General features: G+C 49.0%; 1 protein-coding gene across 1 annotated transcript in view; it reads right to left on the bottom strand.

Annotated features, from left to right (window-relative positions):
* The window catches only part of IGLON5 (IgLON family member 5), a 416,339-nt gene that overhangs the window by 128,270 nt on the left and 260,555 nt on the right, over positions 1–27,514 (bottom strand). Inside the window, exon 2 of the mRNA XM_040420787.1 lies at positions 13,964–14,042. Coding sequence (XP_040276721.1) covers positions 13,964–14,042 — 79 coding nt within the window. The remainder of the gene's footprint in view (positions 1–13,963; positions 14,043–27,514) is intronic.

Below are 27,514 nucleotides of genomic sequence, written 5' to 3'. Positions count from 1 at the left end.
CTACATCAGGCAAACTCAGCCCTTGAACATCTGTCGGCCCAGTTCTCTTCCCTCTACGGGTGGATTCACACACGCCAGATTTCGGTGCAGAAACTTCCACGACTGTCTCATTCGTTCTAACGGCCTCCAGAAGAATCCCGTGATTGGAACTGATTTCCAGACGGCGTGTGAACCCACCGGAGTTGCCTCAGCTCTGCTACATCGGGACATCTGTAGCTAACATGGATCTGTACAGATAGGTCCTTGTATCCCCGTGTAGCGGTCCCGGGGCTCGGGCGCCATTCTTGTTTAAGTGTTTGATACCCGGTGACAGCGGCGAAGAGCGAAGCGTCCGCGAATCTTATCCCTGCAAGGAGAGATTTCCTCTGACAGCGACATGAATTACCAGGAGAAGGCTGCCACATCCACTCCACCCGTCATGTCGACAGACGTCCCGGTGAGGTCATCTGATGGCCGTACATATTTTATGACATTCCAGATTAAAATTACACCGAGCTATAAAACCGCCGGGAGGATTGTGACATTTGTCTTCTAATGTCAGGTGGAGACGACGCAAGACGGGAAAACTATTTCTACGGAGGAAACATGGCCGCCGTCTTGGGTTTCCTTGCTAGACCCTCTTATTTTCCATGTTGCCATCCTAAGGCTACATTGTGTCCGGTCCTGTCCGCTCGCGCTTCCTGTTTTCCGAGTGGATGGAGCCTAAAACAAGTCTGTGCGGCGTGGCGAGGCAGTCTAGTGTATGGCGGGCGTTGTGAAGGCAGCAGTCGAATAGTTCCTGCAGGATCTTCCCATCACTCCGAGACCCCCGCAGATCCTGAGAATGAAGGAGCTTCTGCACTGATTTAGTGCTCCTGGCCATTCAAATCAATAGAGCGGTGCACAGTGGGGGTGGTGCCAAGAAATGGAGGAGGATTGTGCGGTAGATCCTTGGATTTAAGTGTCATAAAGATGTAATTTTTGTTTTTCAATGAAGCTCCTGGATGGTGTCTCCTTGGGTCTCTGACATCAATCACCTGTGATGATTAGTTTACCAGGTGAGTCCAATTAAAGGAAAACTCCTTAAGAAGGACAATCTACATTATTAAACAGGCCGCAGGTTTCCATCAATATGGGGAAGAAAAAGGATCGCTCTGCTGCCGAAAAGTGTCAAATAACGCAAAGCCTTGGACAAGGTAAGAAAACGTAAACGTGAACCTCGCACTGTGGAGAGATCGGTGGCTGGTTCAGAGCACAGACGGGTTTCTGCAGATAAAGGCAGAGCGAGGAAGGTTTCTGCCGGACAAATTCATCGGATCAAGAGGAACAAACTGGTATCTGAAGCTGCTGGAGCCTCTGGAGTCCCGCGAACCTCAAGGTGTAGGATCCTCCAGAGGCTACAATACGGCCACCCCTAACCAGTGGAGTCCCGCGAACCTCAAGGTGTAGGATCCTCCAGAGGCTACAATACGGCCACCCCTAACCAGTGGAGTCCCGCGAACCTCAAGGTGTAGGATCCTCCAGAGGCTACAATACGGCCACCCCTAACCAGTGGAGTCCCGCGAACCTCAAGGTGTAGGATCCTCCAGAGGCTACAATACGGCCACCCCTAACCAGTGCTCAGAAGCAGAAACGGTTGCAGTGGGCCCAGACCTACACCAAGACTTGTTTACTGATGAGTGAAGTGAAACCCTGGATGGTCCAGATGGATGGAGTAGTGGAAGGTTGGTGGATGGCCACCATGTCCCAAGAAGGCTGCAACATCAACAAGGCCAGAATCATGGGGAGAGAGAGAGCTGATAGGCCCATTTAGGGTCCATGAAGGTGTGAAAATGTCCTCGGCAAAGTATCTAGACTGACCACTTTCTTCCATGGTACAAAAAGAAGAACCGTGCCTTCCAGAGCAAATTCATCTTCATGTTGACAAGGCAACATCTCATGCTGCAAAGAAGATCTCTGAGCATAGGGCATAAATGGAGAGAAACTCGTGGTGTGGCCACCATCCTCCCCTGACCTCAACCCTATGGAGAACCTTTGGAGTCTCCTATGAGGATGGGAGGCAGTTCACATCAAGACAGCAGCCCTGGGAGGCTATTCTGGCCTCCTGCAAAGAAATTCAAGCAGAAACTCTCCAAAAACTCCCAAGTTCAACGGATGCAAGACTTGTGAAGGTGACACCAGAGAAGGGTCCTACGTAACTTGGCCTGACACCAGAGAAGGGTCCTACGTCACTTGGCCCGTTAAGATGTTTCTGACTGAAATAGCTTTCGATTTCAGTAAATGTGACCTCTTAATGCTGCTAATTCAACAAATGATCATTTTCAGTTCTTTACAACCTATAAAATGTTTTAAAATTCATAACATAATACAACTAATAATTTGGAACGGCGCATTTTAAGATTTTTTTAATTTGTGAAAAAAAATATTATCATTGGGAAGTTTGTTCAATAAAATTAAACGGTTGAAGACTTGAGAATTGTACTGACCATCATTTCCATTGAGCGTTTAAGAAAATCAGATAAAAATATCATTTGCATTATAATCTGGAAGGCGGTGTATCGCCGGGATCAGTTTGTCAATGCACCTCCGTACGGCCACCAGATGGCGTCGCACTGATGTAATGCAGCCCCATACAATGTAACAACTTCCACATGTTGCCATTTGGCCCCTGTGCTATTTGTAAATTAGGATTCTATTGACAAACAAGCCTCTGATATCAGATGTTGCCTAGGAAACCATCAACTATAGTCTTGTGAAACGAGCGGTTCAGGACGAAGACCGGCGGCACGGGCGAGTAAATGAAAGAAATGAGAGGATCTAATCACGACCTGAAACAAAGCACGTTGCCAGGCTTGCAGCATTGGCGCATTAATCTGCGACAGGGGAGGTTTGGGGCCTTCAGACGTTTATGTCCTTCCTCGGAGGGTTTTATATAGGTTGCCGCAAAGCTGCTGTGTAATCACACAATCAACCGCCATTCGTCTTCCCCGAGAATGACCGATGTTTTTCCATCTAAATGTGCGTCGGTTCCTTCGCATGGTCCCATAAACCAGTCACCCCATCCCCCCTCTCCTTCCCTTCACTGGTTTACTGTCTACATCACAGCGATCGCCTGCTGTTAGGTGGCGGTATTAATTCTTTCCTCTTGTAAAAGCGCCATCTATTTCTTTCCAGCAGTGTGTAAAAATAATAAAGTTATGGTCGCTTTTATTAGCCGTAATGTCTGCCGCCATAAGGTCTTAATAAGGAGGTTACGGCATTTATTTCGATACATTCCGAGGCTGGAAGCGAGAAGATGACGTTTGACAGGACGGTCTTGCCGCAAAGGAGACCTGATCAATGCTTCCTCCGCGCCATGAGCGCCGCCGCTGCACGTACCAAGGGTAAGGGGTCGCTCATCCTTCCCGGTCCGACATTGATTTCTGTGACAATGGAGCATCATTTCCTTATGAGTCTCTATTTTTTTTTTACACCTGCCCAAGTATTTCTGCTCCACCGGCTGACAAAGGAGCCATTATGAGCGAGCGAGACGGATAGCGCTCCATCGAGTGTCTTCGGCTTGCTCTCACATTTCCCCTCAAATCTATGCAAATTCCCAGTGAACAGAAGTCCATGAGACGTCCTCTTGTTAACAACGCATTTCAGTTTACTGGTTGTAAGCACGTTACTGGGAGACAACCAATATGACCGCCACTGCAACGCCAAATTGAGTTGTCGCTAAGCCTTTTATGGCCGCTGTGATCTATGAGCTCACAGTCATTCTGGGGACCACCGTGGGCTCAGAGGGAGTAGCAGAGTTAGTGGAGGTCATCTAGACTTCCCAGACATGGACAGAAGAACATGACTCAAGGTTTTATATCTCCTAGTGTTTTTTTTTTTTTTTATAGGTCATCTTCAGTTACACCTCCTCCATTACAAGGTGAGACCCTGGCACCGCTGAGGACGGTGGAGGACGCACGGAGTAACAGTGTAATAGCCGGCATCTCATGGCATGTCACCCCCTTCGGCAGCCAGGCGGTCGGGGGGACTTGGTTCAGCTGCTGTCCTGTGGGTACATTTGCTTTCTCTCTAGTCTGACATCTGTCGGGCAAACAGCGAAGGAATAATTGTAGTTGTCTCTTTTGCAGGGGACTAAGAAACTGAAATACTGACAGAGGAGGAGGAGGAGGAGGAGGAGGAGGGTTTGTGTGTTCAGAGATCCCTGCAGACCTCCAGAGGGTGTGAGATAATGTCTAGAGGTCAATCTCATAACAGGGAAGAATAATCCTAGATCGGATTGTAAGAATTCCAGTAACACATCATCTTCTTCTCCACATCTTCTTCTCCGCATCATCTTCTTCTCCTCATCTTCTTCTCCTCATCATCTTCTTCTCCACATCTTCTTCTCCACATCTTCTTCTCCACATCTTCTTCTCCACATCTTCTTCTCCACATCTTCTTCTCCTCATCTTCTTCTCCTCATCATCTTCTTCTCCACATCTTCTTCTCCACATCTTCTTCTCCACATCTTCTTCTCCTCATCTTCTTCTCCTCATCTTCTTCTCCACATCTTCACATCATCTTATTTTTGTACCATCATCATCTTTATCTTCTGCACATCATTGTCTTATTCTCTCTGCACCAATATGTTTGTTTCTGCATCATCATCATCATCTTCTTAGCATCACATATTTTTTATCTTCATCTTCTTCTCCACATCATTATCTTCTTCTTCCTCTCCACATTATATTCTCTGCATTATCTTCTTCTCCACTTTTCTTCTTCTTCTTCTTCTTCGTCTTCTTCTTCTTCTTCTTCTTCACATCAGCTTCTGTATATCATCTTCACACTTTCTTCTTCTCCTCCACATCATCTTTTTCTTCTCTGCATCATCTTCTTCACGTCTTCTCTATTACTTCTTCTTCAAATCTTCTTCTCCACATCCTCATCTTCCTCTTCACCTATTTTTCTTATTTTCTTGATCTTCTTCACGTCTTCTCTAGATCTCCTTCTTCAAATCTTCTTCTCCACTTCTACATCTTCCTCTACACATTTTTGATTTTTCTTCACATCTTTTACTTCTTCACCATGACCATTCTCATCTTCTTCTTCTTCTTCGTCTCCTTCCTTCCAGCTCTGTGACTGTACAGAATTCGGCTAGTTTTGTGTCTTGCATCCTTCCATTTATATAGTCTGTGGTCTTACTGAACCTTCAAGGGATTGTCCAGGTTTTTACAAGTGATGGCATCTCCTTAGCATAGGCCATAAATACCTGATCAGTTGGGGTAGAAGACCCTGCACCCCCGCCCATCAGTTGTTTCGGATCAGGTCCTGAGTGTTTTTTAGATAGGACATTTTTAAACCCGAGCCCCCCCATCCAGGACCCTCATCCATTAGCCTGAAGCCACAACCAGCACCCCTGTCCGTTGAGGACATTACATGTCTGAGCATTACACGGAGAGACAACTGATTACAGGAACCATGTAATGCTTAATTTCCCCTGTGGGGGCGCTGCAGGGAATTTGAACACTTGCCGCTGGGATCTGTGGAGGTCCCAGCAGCCGGATACCCTACAGTCCGTGGTGACGACCCCTATGATTTCACCCATGGAGAATAAAATATAGAAGTCCCATTCACTGACAGCAAGCAGAGATCTTGAAAATAGCAAAGAACTGAAACACCAAGTTGTACAACTTTTCATTATCTAATGATTTACGCTAAAACTGAAAATGCCGACCTACAGGATGTTCGGGTGTTTTACCAGTTGCGCCCAGCAGGGGGCAGACCTTGAATATCCTGAACTATCCATTGTATATAATAAAAGAGGCGCAGATATGCGATACGGCACTAAACCGTAGCGGACATATCCCCGCTAATTCTTCAGAGCAGACGCAGGGCTGAGCTCGTCAGATCCAGGAAAGCAGAACGTGCCAGATGTAGCAGAGCTAAGCTTGTTGTTTATTTTTCAAACACTGCAGCGTCGTAAAGGCTAAAGCACACACCCGGCTCTGCTACATCCGTAGTGCTGTGAAGGAAAGGTTAATCTTGCCCTTCCGCCTCGCATTAGCTTTTCGGCCTCTAATTCCCTTGTTTCTGCTGCTTTCCAATCTGCTCGGCAGTTCTGCCGCAGTCACAATGGAGCCCTGAGCCTCCCCCGGCAGCCGCTGCGCCCCCCGCGGCCCCTGGCTTTGTGACTCTGCGGCAGAGGCCGGCGGGCTACCTCCATAATGGATGAAGGCCTATTGAATGGACCGCAGGCTAATTCCTGGCACTGAAAGGACCCTGGCGCTATTTGTGTTCCAGGGCTCGCTGGGCCGGAGGGGGCACTTACTTTATATTTTACAAAACATGGGTCTATTGAATGGAAGGGTAACTGAGGGAGACGGCGGGGGCCACGGGGCCGGCTCCATGCAGGACATCTGTATGTAACTCATTCACTGCCAAATCTTTAACACAGGTTTCCAAAAACGACCCGCTGTTCTTCGTGCCATATAATGTCCATCTCCAGGACTGCAGCCATTGAATAGCGCCACCTAGTGCCAACGACGAGAACAGACCTTGATGTCGAGTCGGCCTGGACATCCACGGGGGTCTCGGACAGTGTGGGCTCCCTGTGGTGGACTATAGTGGGACTGGGCGGGTCACTACTGGCACAGTTATATGTGGGGCACTGTAGAGCGGTTTTATTTAAGAGCCGAAGGGGCAATTTCCCTGGAAACGACCCCATCTATGAGCCACCCCCAGACTCTATATGTGACACTATATGGCAGTATTATTACCTTTATCTTACACCATATGGAGGCATGTGTGGTACTGTTACTTTGCGCAATATGAAGGCATTATTTAGGCAATGTATGGTATAGGTACTTTGCACTATATGACGGTATTATTTAGGCACCAAGTGATACTTTTACTTGACATTTAACAGAGGTATTATTTAAATTTGTGCTCTATAGAGCTATTATTTAGGCACTGCATAGTATAGTTACTTTGCACTATATGACGGTATTATTTAGGCAGTGAGTGATACTTTTACTTGACACTTTATAGAGGTATTATTTAGGCACTATATGTGACGGTTACTTTTCACTCTATGGAGCTATTATTTAGGCACAGTATGGCGGTATCATTTGAGTCATTTCTCTTCATTTTCTTCCTTTCGAGAGAATGTGAAAGACTCCAGAGATTTTTTTGCTCAGGGGCCCTCACTAACCGCTATCAGCCATGTTGGGAAACGTATAACGGTACATTTGGCTGCTGTTATTTGGCCTTTATGAGTGCGGTATAAGGTTCCCCTATGGCTCTAATACTTGGGTGCTATACGGAGGTTTTGTTAAGGAACAGTATAGAAGTGTTATGCAGGCACTGTATGACGGTATTATCCGGTATTATCTGGTCCCTGTATCTGCGTATTACTGTATGGCGGAATAGTGTTAGTTTATTTATTGCAAAGAAAAAAAGGGGGTCAGTCAGCACATCCCAAATGCGCAGGTGCGCGCTGCCATGGCTGAAAACACAAAGAATAAAATATACAATGTAACAGCTCTCTGCAAACCAAATAAAGTATAAAAAAAAGTTTTTTAATGCTGATGCTAGGCTGATTAAGAAAATTTGCGATTCTTACAAAATTATTTGTGCCCGTCTGACAGCGTCAAGGCGATCTCTGTAAGACACTAAATACTACCTGTTATGTGCCATGACGGCCGCCATAAAATTCAGGGTGTGTAGGTTCCACATGCATGTAGGTTCCTACGCTCCCTGAATTTTATGGCGGCCGTCATGGCACATAACCGGTATTATTTAGTGTTAGGTTCCCGTCTTACAGAGATCGCCTTGACGCTGTCAGACGGGCCCAAATAATTTTGTACAAAAGGCATTTGCCAAGAATCTCAAATTTTCTTAATCAGCCTAGAATCAGCATTAAAATACTTTTTTTGTACTTTATTTGGTTTGCAGAGAGCTGTTACATTGTATATTTTTTTTCTTAGTTTATTTATGCATTACGGCGTTGCCTGAGCACCGTATGGCAGTATTATTCACCCTGTGACACAGTGATTTGAACATTACCTTTTAGTTTTATTTAGGAACCATATGGCAGGATTAATTGGGTGCTGTATGGCAACAGATGGGGAGGGGTGCGGGCATTTCCTGCTCTTGCCCCGGACGCCGTCCTTGCCCTGGGTGTTTGGTTTTATAGACATATGATGTATATTCAGATTCCGTGCGCCCGGGGCCGCCGAGACGGGATGTGACTTGCTTGGATGCACCAAGTCGGCATCAAACTGTCCCTGGAAACTGTTAAATTGATGCCAATTATATTTTTCATTAACCGCAAAGAGCAGATAATAAACGTTTCTGAGTTAATTAAAGAGAAGCTGCTTAAAAGTAGTAAATATCTGCATATTTCATGCTCCGTGACGCGCTGGAGACGGCGGCCAAAGTGTCCGGGCTCTGTGTCCAGTCCAGAGTCATCCTCTCATAAAATCCTATGGACCCTGACTGGTATGGCATTTTTCTGCGCTGCTTTACTGACCCTGACTGTGTAAGTGTCAGTCTTCACTGTTCTGTTAGAATTCTATTCAGGAACCAAAATGCTCCAGATGAAGAGAGCTCTACTGTAAGCTCCCCCCTAATAACTAAGTGAAATCTCAGCCCAAACCACCAGCCGTATGTTTTGTTAGAAGCTGAGGCAGTTACAGGGAGAGAGTTCAGCAGAAAGGTCACGCCCCCTGAGCTATGATAATGAGTAGAGATCCCGCTCCGTACAGTATTAGAATGTATGGGCTCCGATGAGCTGAAGTTATTTCTTCGTGAAGTCTCGTGAGACTTTGTATAATAACTTCAAGAATTAATTATTACTGTAATGCCTCATGCACACGGCCGTGCCGTTTTTTGCGGATCCCCAAAAAAACGTAAGCCGCCCCGTGTTGCCTTCCGCAATTTGCGGAACGGAACGGGCACTGGCAATATAAATGCCTATTCTTGTCCGCAAAGCGCGGACAAGAATAGGACATGTTATATTTTTTTAAAACGGAGTGCTGTCCGCATCTTTTGCGGCCCCATTGAAGTGAATGGGTCCGCATCCGAGCCTGCCAAAACAGCGTCTCGGATGCGGACCCAAACAACGGTTGTGTGCATGAAAAACATTGTAACGGAAAACACATTTTTTAACCGAATGAACTTCGGATGTACCACCTGAAGTCGATTCACTTATCTCTAATAATAAGAGAGCTGCAGCAGAAAGGACATGCCTCCTGAGCTGCGGCAGAAAGGACATGCCTCCTGAGCTACAGCAGAAAGGGCATGCCTCCTGAGCTGCGGCAGAAAGGACATGCCTCCTGAGCTACAGCAGAAAGGGCATGCCTCCTGAGCTACAGCAGAAAAGACACGCCTCCTGAGCTGCAGCAGAAAGGACACGCCTCCTGAGCTACAGCAGAAAGGACACGCCTCCTGAGCTACAGCGGAAAAGACACGCCTCCTGAGCTGACACAGAAAAGACACGCCTCCTGAGCTGCAGCAGAAAGGACACGCCTCCTGAGCTACAGCAGAAAGGACACGTCTTCTGAGCTGACGCAGAAAAGACACGTCTCCTGAGCTGCAGCAGAAAGGACACGCCTCCTGAGCTGACGCAGAAAAGACACGCCTCCTGAGCTGACGCAGAAAAGACACGCCCCCTGAGCTGCAGCAGAAAGGACACGCCCCCTGAGCTACAGCAGAAAGGACACGCCTCCTGAGCTACAGCAGAAAGGACATGCCTCCTGAGCCACAGAAGAAAGGACACGCCTCCTGAGCTACAGCAGAAAGGACACACCTCCTGAGCTACAGCAGAAAGGACACGCCTCCTGAGCTACAGCAGAAAGGACATGCCTCTTGAGCTACAGCAGAAAGGACACGCCTCCTGAGCTTGCAATCTAGCAGAGCAATTGGAGCAATGAAGGGGAGATCTCTGGACCCATGGGAGGTGCAGGGCCGGTTCTAGCTTTGTTAGAAAGAGATCGTCGTGTCCTATATGATGTCTGATTTTCATTTTTTACATTAATCATGTTGTATCTCCTTTAACTTTGTTACACAATAAATGCCATTGGCCGAGGTCTCCAGGGGACACACCCAATAATGATTCCCTATTGTACAGCAATCCCCTCCACAGGTGTAGCAGGGCTGAGCTACTCAATCCTGTTGAGCTGATTTTTGCTGCAGATCTGTAGCCCTGTTCATACTGATCTTCCTGTTTCATGAATACAATACTAGAACTGCAGTGAAGACTGACACTGATTAGGATCTCCTCTATTTGTTTAGTGTTTGCTTTTATCCATCGGGTTTTCATCAGTTGGGGAGGGGGCACAATTGCTATGAATCAGCGACCAGAGCCCCGGCACGAGGAGGTCTAGATGCAGACGGAACGTTCCTCGGCTCTCAGCTCTGATTTATGGATAATTTTCCATTTGTGATATTATATGACGGAAAGAAATAATAGCTGCAATTTATTACAGTTTTATACGGTTTTATTATCGCTCCATTTAAAGTCATAAACCATTTTTTTCTCAAGACTGCGTCCTTAAGGGCGCACTCACACGAACGTGGACCGGTTCCGCATCCGAACCGCATTTTTTCCGGCTCAGATGTGGACCCCATTCTCTTCACGGGGGCCGCAAAAGATGCGGACAGCCCTCCGTGTGCTGCCCGCATCCGTTGCTCCATTCCAGAGCATGTCCTAATGCTGTCCGCAATCGCCGACAAGAAAAGGCATTTCTAACATCGCGGGCCGCAAAATGCAGAGCGCACACAGCCGGTATGTGGGGTTTGCGGATGCGCAGTTTTAAAAAAAATCTCCAGCTCCAGCAAATGTGCCTGCGCAGTAGCCCAACACTTAAAGGGTTTTTCCAGTGTCCTGATATGGATCATTAATATCTGATAATAAGTAAGGGTCCGACACCCCGCACCCCCAAAAATCAGCTGTTCCCTGCAGGAACAGGAAGCACAGCGCCGTTCACAGCCTAGTGGTCGAGTCTGGTTACTGCAGCTCAGTTACCATTAAAGTGAATGAAAGCTGAGTTGCAGGTCCGGCCGTTACGCTGGAGAGGAGGGGTGCGGGGGTCCGACCCTCACTGATTAGAGTTAGAGAAACATGGCCGCTTTCTTCCCAAACAGCGCCACGCCTGTCCTCAGGTTGCGCGCGGTATTGCACTTTAGCTGCATTCGCTTGACTGCAATATCAGACACACAAGCCATTTGTCACACAGGAGGGGCGTCCTGCAGCCTTCCAGTCAAAAAGAAAGCGGCAGAATTGTCAATGCAGCTTTAGATGTGACTAGAGCATCAACAATGCGGCGATATTGACGACGTCAGCCATTTTTTTCCCTGGCTTTCTTGCGCTGTGTCATCACAATGCTGGGTCAATAGGAAGAGTCGGAGTTCTGTCAGTAACCAAACAAACCCCATTATGTCGCGGCCGCAGCTGCCGACTTCTATGGGAATCGGAATCCGGAAACAAATACAAACATAGAAAAATAAAAAGTGAGCGTCCATTGTGCGTGCGTGTGAGAGGCGGGAGGGTGGCGACCCCGCAGCTGTTCTCATGGGTGGGTATTACTGAGGTATTGTTATCTGGGAGAAAGGGAAATCAGAGCGTTCTTTCACGCCAGGGACACTTCTGCGCGGCAGAGAAACGCTATCCCAAAAAAACGTGCAGACCTAAAACATGACACAAATTCACACGTACAGATCCGTAACAGAAGATCATCCCATAATAACGTACAGTTCTGTGAATAGAATTCCAGGGCAACAGTAAATACTGACACACAGGTGGGTCGGTAGACGACAGGGAAGTACGGATTGTATCTCCATCCATATAACTCTATCCGTCCACACGTAGCGGCGGTGAAACTCGCACTATTTTGCAAGCAAGTTCAGTCAGTTTTGTCTGCGATTGCGTTCAGTTGTTCCGTTTTTTCCGCGCGGGTGCAATGCGTTTTGATGCGTTTTTCACGCGCGTGATAAAAAACGGAAGGTTTACAAACAACATCTCTTAGCAACCATCAGTGAAAAACTCACTTGCTTCCGGATGCGATGCGTTTTTCACCGAAGCCCCATTCGCTTCTATGGGTGAAAAACGCAGAATATAGAACATGCTGCGATTTTCACGCAACGCGGAACTGATGCGTGAAAAACAACGCTCATGTGCACAGACCCATTGAAATGAATGGGTCCGGATTCAGTGCGGGAGCTATGCGTTCACGTCACGCATTGAACCCGCGCGGAAAACTCACTCATGTGAAAAGGGGCCTTTTTTTTTCAGCTTACGTTACGTTTTTTACCTTCCGTATACGGACTGTATACGGAACTATTCATTTCAATTAATCCGCAAAAAAAAAAACGGAAGGTACTCCGTATGCCTTCCGTTTCCGTATTTCTGTTCAAAGATAGAACATGTCCTATTATAGTCCGCATAACGGACATGGACAGTACTGTTCTATCAGGGGCCGGCTGTTCCGTTCCGCAAAAAATGTAACGCACACGGACGTCATCCGTATTTTTTGAGGATGGCAAAATACTGAAAAAGCCATACGGTCGTGTGCAAGAGGCCTCAAAGTTCTCTGGGCCTCCTCAGTCACAGCGGCATCGAAAGCGTAAAAACACGGACCTTTTATCCGATGTTACTGTAGATGCTGCTACTTTGTTACTTCTTGTTTACTTCAAGTTACTTTCTATTTGCTTGACGTTACTTTATGTTTACTGTGTAGTATTTCTTACTTAGTTCTCTCGTTCTGTTCACTTTATGTTACTATATATTATGTCATTTTATGTTTACTTTATGTTTGTATTACTTTGTTATTTTATGTTTACGTTACTTAAATGATGTTGTCACTTTGAGTTTAAATTGTTACTATATGTTACTTTATATTTGTGTTGTTACTTTATGTTATATAATTCTGTTTACTTTATAGTTTGTTATTTCATGTCTATGTTATGTTACTTTGTAATTTTGAGTCTATGTTACTTTGTTACTAGGGGTGAGCGAATCGACTTCGGATGCTTCGATGAGCCGAAGTTATTACTTTGCGAAGTCTCACGAGACTTGATACAGAGCTCAGGTTCGGTGCCAAGGTTTTCTGCAGTAATAATTAATTCACAGTTATTACCTGAAGTCTGGTGAGACTTTGGCTCATCGGAGCCAATACATTGTAGTACTGTACAGCCCCCCCTCCGTGCAGTATTACAACAAAGTTTTATGTGAGTCAACTTTGGAGGAAGCGTCCGAAGTGGATTCACTCATCCCTATCTGTTACCTTTAGTTACATTGTTGTTACCTAATGTTACTTACTAATATGCTGTGTTACTTCATGTTACTTTATGTTACTTTATGCTTTTTTAGATATCTCCTGCCCAAGGGTGTAGCTATTGTAGGTGCACTGCAGAGGCAATAGTTGCACCCTGGGCCTAGGGCCTGAGGGAACTCTGCACATAAGAAGGCTCCGGCATTACTAACCTCACGTTGTAGGTGGGGGCCCTATTACGGATTTTGCACTGGGTCCTAGGAGCCCCAGGTTACACCTCTGATCTCTTAAGCTGGCCATAGACCAAGATGGAAAAATGTCACCTCTGATTGGACAAGTCTGCTCTGCACACCGCCACTGATTACTTGTCCTCCTGAACCCTCCTAAGATGTGGCCCCTTGGATCCGGCCTGTTCTTGTATTTGTTGTAACTGTTCTCATTGGGTTAAATGACCAACGTCGATGGGAACATTAAACCCAATGACTGACCTCCTCCATGTTCCCATGACCGACCTTCATGGGAAGATTTTTACTCTGTTGGTTGTCAGACTGGAGAAGACTGACAACCACAACCTAAATGCAAGAAGAGAGCGGTCTTCTGGTGTCAGGAGACTTCTCAGGAGTTCCACAATTATAACATTCCCGTAAGAAGGCGTCAGGCGCCTGAAGAAGCGGAGGATGGAGATATCTCCTCGGGGCAGTGACAGTGGCAGGGAAGGTGTCTGCACTCACCTGAGAGTGACGTTATCCCCTTGACAGGCTGTGTAATTACCATCTGGAGGGACAAACTCCGAGCATTCAACCAGGAGAACTAGGCAGAGAAGATAAGAGAAGGAGCGAGGTGGGGAGGGGGCAGCAGAGCCGCGGGCCAGGTGTGCAGGAGGGAGGCAGATAGTGGAGGAAATGAACATGGAATGAGATGTGCATGGAGCAGCAGATAAAGAGAAGACAGGGCGGAATGAGAAAAGGGCGACAGACGGGGGTGGTAGGCAGGGGGTAGAGGGGCAGGCGGGGTGAGAATGACAGGGCGGAGTGAGAAAAGGGCGACAGACGGGGGAATGGGGGTGGTAGGCAGGGGGTAGAGGGGCAGACGGGGTGAGAATGACAGGACGGAATGAGAAAAGGGCGACAGACGGGGGAATGGGGGTGGTAGGCAGGGGGTAGAGGGGCAGGTAGGGTGAGAATGACAGGGCGGAATGAAAATAGGGTGACAGGGATGGGGTAATGAGGGTGGTGGGGAATGAGGTAAGGGCGGTGGTAGTCGGGGGGGGGGGGTAGAGGGGGCAGATAGGGTGAGAATGAGGGAGAATATGGAGAAAAGAAGGGAGGAAGAAAGAGAGAGACATTATTAACCAACAGTAATCAGACATGATAGCAGCACTGAGCACACACAGAATACAGTCTATCCTTCCACAGGATGAGAACATGGCTGCCTTCTGCTACAAACAGCGCCACCCCAGCCCATGGGTTGTGTCCGGTATTGCAGCCCAGCGCCATTGAGGTAAATGGAGCAGAGCTGTAATGCCGCTTACAACCTGCGCTGTTTTTATAAGAACGCAGTCATGTTCTCGTAGCCTTGGACAACCCCTTTAATGGCACATGAAGCTATGATGTACAACATTTCACATCTCGGTACCATCCCCATATCGCGCTTTGCCTAGTTTATTTCATACTGGTCTTGCACTCCAGTCACATCTAGAGCAGTAGTAACAATTCTGCTGCTGTCTTTTTAGATACAGTGTCTATAGCAGGTTCACCGCCAGTTTCATAGAAGGGCTTTTCTCTTCCTTTTAGCTGCATAATACCGCTATCCAGTCTATAGCGCGTAACACCATATTGTGCCCAAATAATATGCAGCATCCAAATAACACACCATATAGTGCCATGTATAGAAATCGCCTAATAACATATTGTATGCAAAATATATGGAGCATCAAAATAATACCACCACATAATGTGGTCTACACAACCCCCTCCGTATATATACAGCCCGCAGAACACAGATCATATAGTGCCATATACCCAGCCCACATAATACCACCATATACCCGGCTCACATAATACCACCATATACCCAGCTCACATAATACCACCATATACCCGGCTCACATAATACCACCATATACCCAGCTCACATAATACCACCATATACACAGCTCACATAATACCACCATATACCCAGCTCACATAATACCACCATATATACAGTTTACATACCACCATATACCCGGCTCACATAATACCACCATATATACAGTTTACATAATACCACCATATACCCAACTCACATAATACCACCATATACCCAGCTCACATAATACCACCATATACCCAACTCACATAATACCACCATATACCCAACTCACATAATACCACCATATACCCAGCTCACATAATACCACCATATACCCAACTCACATAATACCACCATATACCCAGCCCACATAATACCACCATATACCCGGCTCACATAATACCACCATATACCCAGCTCACATAATACCACCATATACCCAGCTCACATAATACCACCATATATACAGTTTACATACCACCATATACCCGGCTCACATAATACCACCATATATACAGTTTACATAACACCACCATATACCCGGCTCACATAATACCACCATATACCCGGCTCACATAATACCACCATATACCCAGCTCACATAATTCCCCTATATACCCAGCTCACATAATACCACCATATACCCAACTCACATAATACCACCATATACCCAGCCCACATAATACCACCATATACCCAGCTCACATAATACCACCATATATACAGTTTACATACCACCATATACCCGGCTCACATAATACCACCATATATACAGTTTACATAACACCACCATATACCCGGCTCACATAATACCACCATATACCCGGCTCACATAATACCACCATATACCCAGCTCACATAATTCCCCTATATACCCAGCTCACATAATACCACCATATACCCAACTCACATAATACCACCATATACCCAGCTCACATAATACCACCATATACCCAACTCACATAATACCACCATATACCCAACTCACATAATACCACCATATACCCAGCTCACATAATACCACCATATACCCAGCTCACATAATACCACCATATACCCAGCTCACATAATACCACCATATACCCAGCTCACATAATACCACCATATACCCAGCTCACATAATACCACCATATACCCAGCTCACATAATACCACCATATACCCAGCTCACATAATACTATGTTGTGCCTAAATAATATGCAGCATCTTAGTAAGGCCTCATGCACACAACCGTTTTTCGGGTCCGCATCCGAGTCGCAGTTTTTGCGGATCGGATGCGGACCCATTCACTTCAATGGGGCCGCAAAAGATGCGGACAGAACTCCGCGCGATGTCCGCATCCGTTGCTCCGTTCCGTGGCCCGGCAAAAAAATATAACATGTCCTATTCTTGTCCGTTTTGCAGACAAGAATAGGCATTTAAACAATGGTCCGCCTGTTCCGTTCCGCAAATTGCGGAAGGTACACGGGCGGCTTCCGTTTTTTTTACGGATCCGCGGTTTGCAGACCGCAAAAAACTGAACGGTCGTCCTCTCTCAGGGTGTGTGTCCTCTCTCAGGGTGTGTGTCCTCTCTCAGGGGGTGTGTCCTCTCTCAGGGGGAGTGTCCTCTCTCAGGGGGGTGTCCTCTCTCAGGGGAGGTGTCCTTTTTCAGGGGAGGTGTGCTCTTTCAGGGGAGGTGTCCTCTCTCATAGGGTGTGTCCTCTCTCTCTCAGGGGGTGTGTCCTCTCTCTCAGGGTGTGTGTCCTCTCTCAGGGGGTGTGTCCTCTCTCAGGGGGTGTGTCCTCTCTCAGGGGGAGTGTCCTCTCTCAGGGGGAGTGTCCTCTCTCAGGGGGGTGTCCTCTCTCAGGGGAGGTGTCCTTTTTCAGGGGAGGTGTGCTCTTTCAGGGGAGGTGTCCTCTCTCATAGGGTGTGTCCTCTCTCTCAGGGTGTGTGTCCTCTCTCAGGGTGTGTGTCCTCTCTCAGGGGGTGTGTCCTCTCTCAGGGGGAGTGTCCTCTCTCAGGGTGTGTGTCCTCTCTCAGGGTGTGTGTCCTCTCTCAGGGGGTGTGTCCTCTCTCAGGGGGAGTGTCCTCTCTCAGGGGGTGTGTCCTCTCTCAGGGTGTGTGTCCTCTCTCTCAGGGTGTGTGTCCTCTCTCAGGGTGTGTGTCCTCTCTCAGGGGGTGTGTCCTCTCTCAGGGGGAGTGTCCTCTCTCAGGGGGTGTGTCCTCTCTCAGGGGAGGTGTCCTCTCTCAGGGGGCATAAACTTCCTGATGTAACTCTTTCCCCGCCACTTCCACAGCTTCAAATAGAAGATATGGCTGGTGACAGCTGAAGATTCAAACTGAGCACGTGCGACCACCAAAGCGAGGTGGACAAGAAATATGGAAAAGAACAGAGGGTGGCGCTATACAGATACATTTTATTGAATAACTCACTGGCTTCCAGGGATTGGTCTGAAAAATGTAGAATATTACTTGTGGCCAGCTGAGACCATTTTGAATGCTGCTTCGGATGTGAACGGAGTGATGAGTACAAATGCAATCCGAGTACACCGGGCATCACCCAGCTTTCCCAGGAGCAGATACAGCTAGGAAGTGGCTTATTCTTAATATTTTTGGTTACTGAATGTGCGATATCACCGCGTCCGCCGCCCGTGTACATTGGCGGATATTTCACACTATGTCCGAAGTCAGTACATTGGCGTCGCAGCCACTCGTGATAAATACTTGAAAACGCAAGCAAAAAAAATAATAAAGAATTCTCCTGGTATTAAGCATTGTTGTTTATGAGCGGCCCATGATGTATTTCCACGCCGAGCCCTTGTGCCAGCGCCGGGAGGGCGGCGGGGAGGGGGAGGCGCTGATATGGGCCTGATAAATGTCCTGCAAATGGCTGCGTCCCTCACAGTATGGATGGACTGCCGGGACCGATCCGCCAGGAGAGCGATGCAGATCTGCCCCTCCCCCGCCGCTGCGAGATCTGAAAGAATGGCAACCTCCATTACTGAACCGCACTATAAAACCGCCAGCCCAGCATTAATGGGGTCTGGCACATTCCGGATTATCGGGCATTCTGGATTAATGATCATGTACAGAGCCCATCACAGCTACAGATCAGGAGGGGTTAAATATCAGATGTTTTCATTAATTGATACATTTACAATGGAATATTGATACATAGTAACAACAAATCCTGCAGTTCAATGTCCAGAGCTGAGGCTGTCATTAGGTACAGGCAGCCAGATGGCGGTTCTTATCTGTGGTCTTACATAGGACTGCATGTATCACTCTCATCCTCTTCAGTATCTGCTGTGTCTGTCTTCTATTCATCATGGTTCTCTCATATCAATGAAATGTGCCTTTATCTGGCCGGACTGTCACACTCTATTAGTCCTCTCTACTGGCAGTCTCTTTCTCTTCTGGCAGTCTCTATCACTAGTTTTTCTTTCTTTTCCTTGCCCTCCAGTATCTCAGCCCCTCTCTTCCCTTCTTCTGCTGTCTCAGACCCTCTCTTCCATTCTTCTGCTGTCTCAAACCCTCTCTTCAATTCTTCTGCTGTCTCAGACCCTCTCTTCCATTCTTCTGCTCTCTCAGCCCCTCTCTTCCCTTCTTCTGCTGTCTCAGCCCCTCTCTTCCCTTCTTCTGCTGTCTCAGACCCTCTCTTCCCTTCTTCTGCTGTCTCAGCCCCTCTCTTCCCTTCTTATGCTCTCTCAGCCCCTCTCTTCCCTTCTTCTGCTGTCTCAGCCCCTCTCTTCCCTTCTTCTGCTGTCTCAGACCCTCTCTTCCCTTCTTCTGCTGTCTCAGCCCCTCTCTTCCCTTCTTCTGCTGTCTCAGCCCCTCTCTTCCCTTCTCCTGCTGTCTAAGACCCTCTCTTCCCTTCTCCTGCTGTCTCAGCCCCTCTCTTCCCTTCTTCTGCTGTCTCAGACCCCCTCTTCCCTTCTTCTGCTGTCTCAGACCCTCTCTTCCCTTCTTCTGCTGTCTCTGACCCCCTCTTCCATTCTTCTGCTGTCTCTGACCCCCTCTTCCCTTCTTCTGCTGTCTCAGACCCTCTCTTCCCTTCTTCTGCTGTCTCAGACCCTCTCTTTCCTTCTTCTGCTGTCTCAGACCCTCTCTTCCCTTCTTCTGCTGTCTCAGCCCCTCTCTTTCCTTCTTCTGCTGTCTCAGCTCCTCTCTTCCCTTCTTCTGCTGTCTCAGCCCCTCTCTTCCATTCTTCTGCTGTCTCTGACCCCCTCTTCCCTTCTTCTGCTGTCTCAGCCCCTCTCTTCCCTTCTTCTGCGGTCTCAGCCCCTCTCTTCCCTTCTTCTGCTGTCTCTGACCCCCTCTTCCATTCTTCTGCTGTCTCTGACCCCCTCTTCCCTTCTTCTGCTGTCTCAGACCCTCTCTTCCCTTCTTCTGCTGTCTCAGCCCCTCTCTTTCCTTCTTCTGCTGTCTCAGCCCCTCTCTTCCCTTCTTCTGCTGTCTCAGACCCTCTCTTCCATTCTTCTGCTGTCTCAGACCCTCTTTTCCCTTCTTCTGCTGTCTCAGCCCCTCTCTTCCCGTCTTCTGCTGTCTCAGCCCCCTCTTCCATTCTTCTGCTGTCTCAGCCCCTCTCTTTCCCTCTTCTGCTGTCTCAGCCCCTCTCTTCCCTTCTTCTGCTGTCTCAGACCCTCTCTTCCCTTCTTCTGCTGTCTCAGACCCTCTCTTCCCTTCTTCTGCTGTCTCAGACCCTCTCTTCCCTTCTTCTGCTGTCTCAGACCCTCTCTTCCCGTCTTCTGCTGTCTCAGACCCTCTCTTCCCTTCTTCTGCTGTCTCATCCTCTCTCTTCTCTTCTTCTGCTGTCTCAGACCCTCTCTTCCCTTCTTCTGCTGTCTCAGCCCCTCTCTTCCCGTCTTCTGCTGTCTCAGCCCCTCTCTTCCATTCTTCTGCTGTCTCAGACCCTCTCTTCCCTTCTTCTGCTGTCTCAGACCCTCTCTTCCCTTCTTCTGCTGTCTCAGACCCCCTCTTCCCTTCTTCTGCTGTCTCAGCCCCTCTCTTCCCTTCTTCTGCTGTCTCAGCCCCTCTCTTCCCTTCTTCTGCTTTCTCTGACCCCCTCTTCCATTCTTCTGCTGTCTCTGACCCCCTCTTCCCTTCTTCTGTTGTCTCAGCCCCTCTCTTTCCTTCTTCTGCTGTCTCAGACCCTCTCTTCCCTTCTTCTGCTGTCTCAGCCCCTCTCTTTCCTTCTTCTGCTGTCTCAGCTCCTCTCTTCCCTTCTTCTGCTGTCTCAGCCCCTCTCTTCCATTCTTCTGCTGTCTCTGACCCCCTCTTCCCTTCTTCTGCTGTCTCAGCCCCTCTCTTCCCTTCTTCTGCGGTCTCAGCCCCTCTCTTCCCTTCTTCTGCTGTCTCTGACCCCCTCTTCCATTCTTCTGCTGTCTCTGACCCCCTCTTCCCTTCTTCTGCTGTCTCAGACCCTCTCTTCCCTTCTTCTGCTGTCTCAGCCCCTCTCTTTCCTTCTTCTGCTGTCTCAGCCCCTCTCTTCCCTTCTTCTGCTGTCTCAGACCCTCTCTTCCATTCTTCTGCTGTCTCAGACCCTCTTTTCCCTTCTTCTGCTGTCTCAGCCCCTCTCTTCCCGTCTTCTGCTGTCTCAGCCCCCTCTTCCATTCTTCTGCTGTCTCAGCCCCTCTCTTTCCCTCTTCTGCTGTCTCAGCCCCTCTCTTCCCTTCTTCTGCTGTCTCAGACCCTCTCTTCCCTTCTTCTGCTGTCTCAGACCCTCTCTTCCCTTCTTCTGCTGTCTCAGACCCTCTCTTCCCTTCTTCTGCTGTCTCAGACCCTCTCTTCCCGTCTTCTGCTGTCTCAGACCCTCTCTTCCCTTCTTCTGCTGTCTCATCCTCTCTCTTCTCTTCTTCTGCTGTCTCAGACCCTCTCTTCCCTTCTTCTGCTGTCTCAGCCCCTCTCTTCCCGTCTTCTGCTGTCTCAGCCCCTCTCTTCCCTTCTTCTGCTGTCTCAGACCCTCTCTTCCCTTCTTCTGCTGTCTCAGACCCTCTCTTCCCTTCTTCTGCTGTCTCAGACCCCCTCTTCCCTTCTTCTGCTGTCTCAGCCCCTCTCTTCCCTTCTTCTGCTGTCTCAGCCCCTCTCTTCCCTTCTTCTGCTTTCTCTGACCCCCTCTTCCATTCTTCTGCTGTCTCTGACCCCCTCTTCCCTTCTTCTGTTGTCTCAGCCCCTCTCTTTCCTTCTTCTGCTGTCTCAGCCCCTCTCTTCCCTTCTTCTGCTGTCTCAGACCCTCTCTTCCCTTCTTCTGCTGTCTCAGACCCTCTCTTCCCTTCTTCTGCTGTCTCAGACCCTCTCTTCCCTTCTTCTGCTGTCTCAGACCCTCTCTTCCCTTCTTCTGCTGTCTCAGACCCTCTCTTCCCTTCTTCTGCTGTCTCAGACCCTCTCTTCCCTTCTTCTGCTGTCTCAGACCCTCTCTTCCCTTCTTCTGCTGTCTCAGACCCTCTCTTCCCTTCTTCTGCTGTCTCAGACCCTCTCTTCCCTTCTTCTGCTGTCTCAGACCCTCTCTTCCCTTCTTCTGCTGTCTCAGACCCTCTCTTCCCTTCTTCTGCTGTCTCAGACCCCCTCTTCCATTCTTCTGCTGTCTCTGACCCCCTCTTCCCTTCTTCTGTTGTCTCAGCCCCTCTCTTTCCTTCTTCTGCTGTCTCAGCCCCTCTCTTCCCTTCTTCTGCTGTCTCAGACCCTCTCTTCCCTTCTTCTGCTGTCTCAGCCCCTCTCTTCCCTTCTTCTGCTGTCTCAGCCCCTCTCTTCCCTTCTTCTGCTGTCTCAGACCCTCTCTTCCCTTCTTCTGCTGTCTCAGACCCTCTCTTCCCTTCTTCTGCTGTCTCAGACCCTCTCTTCCCTTCTTCTGCTGTCTCAGACCCTCTCTTCCCTTCTTCTGCTGTCTCAGCCCCTCTCTTCCCTTCTTCTGCTGTCTCAGACCCTCTCTTCCCTTCTTCTGCTGTCTCAGACCCTCTCTTCCCTTCTTCTGCTGTCTCAGACCCTCTCTTCCCTTCTTCTGCTGTCTCAGACCCTCTCTTCCCTTCTTCTGCTGTCTCAGACCCTCTCTTCCCTTCTTCTGCTGTCTCAGACCCTCTCTTCCCTTCTTCTGCTGTCTCAGACCCTCTCTTCCCGTCTTCTGCTGTCTCAGACCCTCTCTTCCCTTCTTCTGCTGTCTCAGACCCTCTCTTCCCGTCTTCTGCTGTCTCAGACCCTCTCTTCCCTTCTTCTGCTGTCTCAGACCCTCTCTTCCCGTCTTCTGCTGTCTCTGACCCTCTCTTCCCTTCTTCTGCTGTCTCTGACCCTCTCTTCCCGTCTTCTGCTGTCTCAGACCCTCTCTTCCCTTCTTCTGCTGTCTCAGACCCTCTCTTCCCTTCTTCTGCTGTCTCAGACCCCCTCTTCCATTCTTCTGCTGTCTCAGACCCTCTCTTCCATTCTTCTGCTGTCTCAGCCCCTCTCTTCCCTTCTTCTGCTGTCTAAGCCCCTCTCTTCCCTTCTTCTGCTGTCTCAGACCCTCTCTTCCCTTCTTCTGCTGTCTCAGACCCCCTCTTCCCTTCTTCTGCTGTCTCAGCCCCTCTCTTCCCTTCTTCTGCTGTCTCAGCCCCTCTCTTCCCTTCTTCTGCTGTCTCTGACCCCCTCTTCCATTCTTCTGCTGTCTCTGACCCCCTCTTCCCTTCTTCTGCTGTCTCAGACCCCCTCTTCCATTCTTCTGCTGTCTCAGACCCTCTCTTCCATTCTTCTGCTGTCTCAGCCCCTCTCTTCCCTTCTTCTGCTGTCTAAGCCCCTCTCTTCCCTTCTTCTGCTGTCTCAGACCCTCTCTTCCCTTCTTCTGCTGTCTCAGACCCCCTCTTCCCTTCTTCTGCTGTCTCAGCCCCTCTCTTCCCTTCTTCTGCTGTCTCAGCCCCTCTCTTCCCTTCTTCTGCTGTCTCTGACCCCCTCTTCCATTCTTCTGCTGTCTCTGACCCCCTCTTCCCTTCTTCTGCTGTCTCAGCCCCTCTCTTTCCTTCTTCTGCTGTCTCAGACCCTCTCTTCCCTTCTTCTGCTGTCTCAGACCCTCTCTTCCCTTCTTCTGCTGTCTCAGACCCTCTCTTCCCTTCTTCTGCTGTCTCAGACCCTCTCTTCCCTTCTTCTGCTGTCTCAGACCCTCTCTTCCCTTCTTCTGCTGTCTCAGACCCTCTCTTCCCTTCTTCTGCTGTCTCAGACCCTCTCTTCCCTTCTTCTGCTGTCTCAGACCCTCTCTTCCCTTCTTCTGCTGTCTCAGACCCTCTCTTCCCTTCTTCTGCTGTCTCAGACCCTCTCTTCCCGTCTTCTGCTGTCTCAGACCCTCTCTTCCCTTCTTCTGCTGTCTCAGACCCTCTCTTCCCGTCTTCTGCTGTCTCAGACCCTCTCTTCCCTTCTTCTGCTGTCTCAGACCCTCTCTTCCCGTCTTCTGCTGTCTCTGACCCTCTCTTCCCTTCTTCTGCTGTCTCTGACCCTCTCTTCCCGTCTTCTGCTGTCTCAGACCCTCTCTTCCCTTCTTCTGCTGTCTCAGACCCTCTCTTCCCTTCTTCTGCTGTCTCAGACCCCCTCTTCCCTTCTTCTGCTGTCTCAGCCCCTCTCTTCCCTTCTTCTGCTGTCTCAGCCCCTCTCTTCCCTTCTTCTGCTGTCTCTGACCCCCTCTTCCATTCTTCTGCTGTCTCTGACCCCCTCTTCCCTTCTTCTGCTGTCTCAGCCCCTCTCTTTCCTTCTTCTGCTGTCTCAGCCCCTCTCTTCCCTTCTTCTGCTGTCTCAGACCCTCTCTTCCCTTCTTCTGCTGTCTCAGACCCTCTCTTCCCTTCTTCTGCTGTCTCAGACCCTCTCTTCCCTTCTTCTGCTGTCTCAGCCCCTCTCTTCCCTTCTTCTGCTGTCTCAGCCCCTCTCTTCCCTTCTTCTGCTGTCTCAGACCCTCTCTTCCCTTCTTCTGCTGTCTCAGACCCTCTCTTCCCTTCTTCTGCTGTCTCAGACCCTCTCTTCCCTTCTTCTGCTGTCTCAGACCCTCTCTTCCCTTCTTCTGCTGTCTCAGACCCTCTCTTCCCTTCTTCTGCTGTCTCAGACCCTCTCTTCCCTTCTTCTGCTGTCTCAGACCCTCTCTTCCCTTCTTCTGCTGTCTCAGACCCTCTCTTCCCTTCTTCTGCTGTCTCAGACCCTCTCTTCCCTTCTTCTGCTGTCTCAGACCCTCTCTTCCCTTCTTCTGCTGTCTCAGACCCTCTCTTCCCTTCTTCTGCTGTCTCAGACCCTCTCTTCCCGTCTTCTGCTGTCTCAGACCCTCTCTTCCCTTCTTCTGCTGTCTCAGACCCTCTCTTCCCGTCTTCTGCTGTCTCAGACCCTCTCTTCCCTCCTTCTGCTGTCTCAGACCCTCTCTTCCCGTCTTCTGCTGTCTCTGACCCTCTCTTCCCTTCTTCTGCTGTCTCAGACCCTCTCTTCCCGTCTTCTGCTGTCTCAGACCCTCTCTTCCCTTCTTCTGCTGTCTCAGACCCTCTCTTCCCGTCTTCTGCTGTCTCTGACCCTCTCTTCCCTTCTTCTGCTGTCTCTGACCCTCTCTTCCCGTCTTCTGCTGTCTCAGACCCTCTCTTCCCTTCTTCTGCTGTCTCAGACCCTCTCTTCCCTTCTTCTGCTGTCTCAGACCCCCTCTTCCCTTCTTCTGCTGTCTCAGCCCCTCTCTTCCCTTCTTCTGCTGTCTCAGCCCCTCTCTTTCCTTCTTCTGCTGTCTCAGCCCCTCTCTTCCCTTCTTCTGCTGTCTCAGACCCTCTCTTCCCTTCTTCTGCTGTCTCAGACCCTCTCTTCCCTTCTTCTGCTGTCTCAGCCCCTCTCTTCCCTTCTTCTGCTGTCTCAGCCCCTCTCTTCCCTTCTTCTGCTGTCTCAGACCCTCTCTTCCCTTCTTCTGCTGTCTCAGACCCTCTCTTCCCTTCTTCTGCTGTCTCAGACCCTCTCTTCCCTTCTTCTGCTGTCTCAGACCCTCTCTTCCCTTCTTCTGCTGTCTCAGACCCTCTCTTCCCTTCTTCTGCTGTCTCAGACCCTCTCTTCCCTTCTTCTGCTGTCTCAGACCCTCTCTTCCCTTCTTCTGCTGTCTCAGACCCTCTCTTCCCTTCTTCTGCTGTCTCAGACCCTCTCTTCCCTTCTTCTGCTGTCTCAGACCCTCTCTTCCCTTCTTCTGCTGTCTCAGACCCTCTCTTCCCTTCTTCTGCTGTCTCAGACCCTCTCTTCCCGTCTTCTGCTGTCTCAGACCCTCTCTTCCCTTCTTCTGCTGTCTCAGACCCTCTCTTCCCGTCTTCTGCTGTCTCAGACCCTCTCTTCCCTTCTTCTGCTGTCTCAGACCCTCTCTTCCCGTCTTCTGCTGTCTCTGACCCTCTCTTCCCTTCTTCTGCTGTCTCTGACCCTCTCTTCCCGTCTTCTGCTGTCTCAGACCCTCTCTTCCCTTCTTCTGCTGTCTCAGACCCTCTCTTCCCTTCTTCTGCTGTCTCAGACCCTCTCTTCCCGTCTTCTGCTGTCTCAGCCCCTCTCTTCCCTTCTCCTGCTGTCTCAGCCCCTCTCTTCCCGTCTTCTGCTGTCTCCTGCCCCCTCCTCCCGCGTCCTTCCTCTTCTTCCTTGGTCCCATAGGTTTCTTGCACCCTCAGACATGGTTTATGAGAATCCAATGACAGGATATAATTAGTGTAATTCTCTCGGAGGCCTACCATCCTGAATATTCAATATATCAGGGCCAAAACAATTCATTCTGAGCCTGTAACAAAGGCGGTGGGTGTTTACAGTACAGCGGGATGCAGTGTAGCATGGCGGAGCGAGCGGGTGGCGGGGAGGCTCGGTGCACTATGTTGTGACTCGGTGCACTGTGTTATTTAAAGGAACCCTATCTAAGCAGCCCATCATTCTCTGTTAGCAGCCATTTCTGCAAATTTATTAACCTAACCCCTTTGCCACAATGATAATAACGCTCATTGCCCATGGCCCTTCCGCTGCCCCCCTCTTGCCCCTACCTTCGCCTCACCTGGCCTCATAGGTGGTGCGCCCCTGGGTAACAGTATCAGCGCAGGTACACACTAATGCATTCATAGGACCGTATTTATTCTGCTGTCCACAAAATGCGGATCCGCAAAGTATGGATTACGTCCTGTGATATACTTGCTGCATACATTCATTGGGTCCGTGGTGCACATTTGAGGCCAAGAAAAGGACATATTGTATCTTTTGTGGAACGGACATATACGGATGTGGAAACCACACGGATGTCTTCCATGTGCTTGCAGCATCCATGTGTCAGTTCCGCAAAAGATTCAACGTCCAATTCTTGGCCTTGAGGTCAATTGGTTTGCAAAAAACAGATGCCATATGGACGTCGTCGATATTTTGCAGATCTGCCTTCGTGCACTGAAAATTCCCTGTGATCGTGTGAACACATCCTGGGGATTCCTTACGTTTATTTCCCTCATTTTATATGTTCCGCATCACTGGACATAGATTATGATCATTGTTGGGGCGCATAATCCGTATCAGTCTGCGTTAGTAGGAAATGGAGTTCAGAGAAGAAGCCCACACAGGGAGAGACCACGTAGAGGTCTGATTCAGACCAAGGACCACGGTGTTACATTGGTGGCAGGATCGGCCAGTCACCCCGTGGCACCAGCTAATTGTACAATCCAGCAGTCGGGCCCAGAGGCAATACATTCTGTGAATATATATTGGTGCTAATGGGAGACCCCTATATATTTACGTACGGCCGAGCCATTTTTGCGGTCTGCAAACCATGCAAGCCGTGCGCGTTCCACATTTTGCCCTCTATTAGAACCGCCTATTCTTTGTGATGTCTGCGTCTTTTGTGGGCCCATTGAAATGAATGGGTCCACATCGGTTCGGACCAAACCCATGGTCGTGTGCATGAGGCCCAATTAACCCTTCATGAAGGTGGCTATCGCGAATACCCGGTATTGCAGAATAGGAGCCACTTTCGGACCCCAGAACATGGCTGACGAAGATGTCTCTCAGTTGCCGTCAAGGGAAAGGTTACAAAGTTAACCCAACGTTCAAGAAGTTCTTCATTGATCTCCATTCATAATTTAATGAATGCAGTGAACGACCTCCTGAGCGATAATAACGCGATAATAACCCGATGCGATTTATAACCCAGCGGCCTATAAAGCGCTACAATAACATTTTTTGGATCAGATCGCAGTGGGACGGGACGCACACTGAGGAATCAGAGTCCTGCTGTAAATTGGCCACCTGGATGCCGCGAACAAT

This window comes from Bufo bufo, chromosome 1 (genome assembly GCF_905171765.1).
Source record: "Bufo bufo chromosome 1, aBufBuf1.1, whole genome shotgun sequence".
Classification (NCBI taxonomy): domain Eukaryota; kingdom Metazoa; phylum Chordata; class Amphibia; order Anura; family Bufonidae; genus Bufo; species Bufo bufo.
The sequence above is the reverse complement of the archived record's forward strand: the minus strand, read 5'-3'. Positions and strand labels throughout refer to the sequence as shown.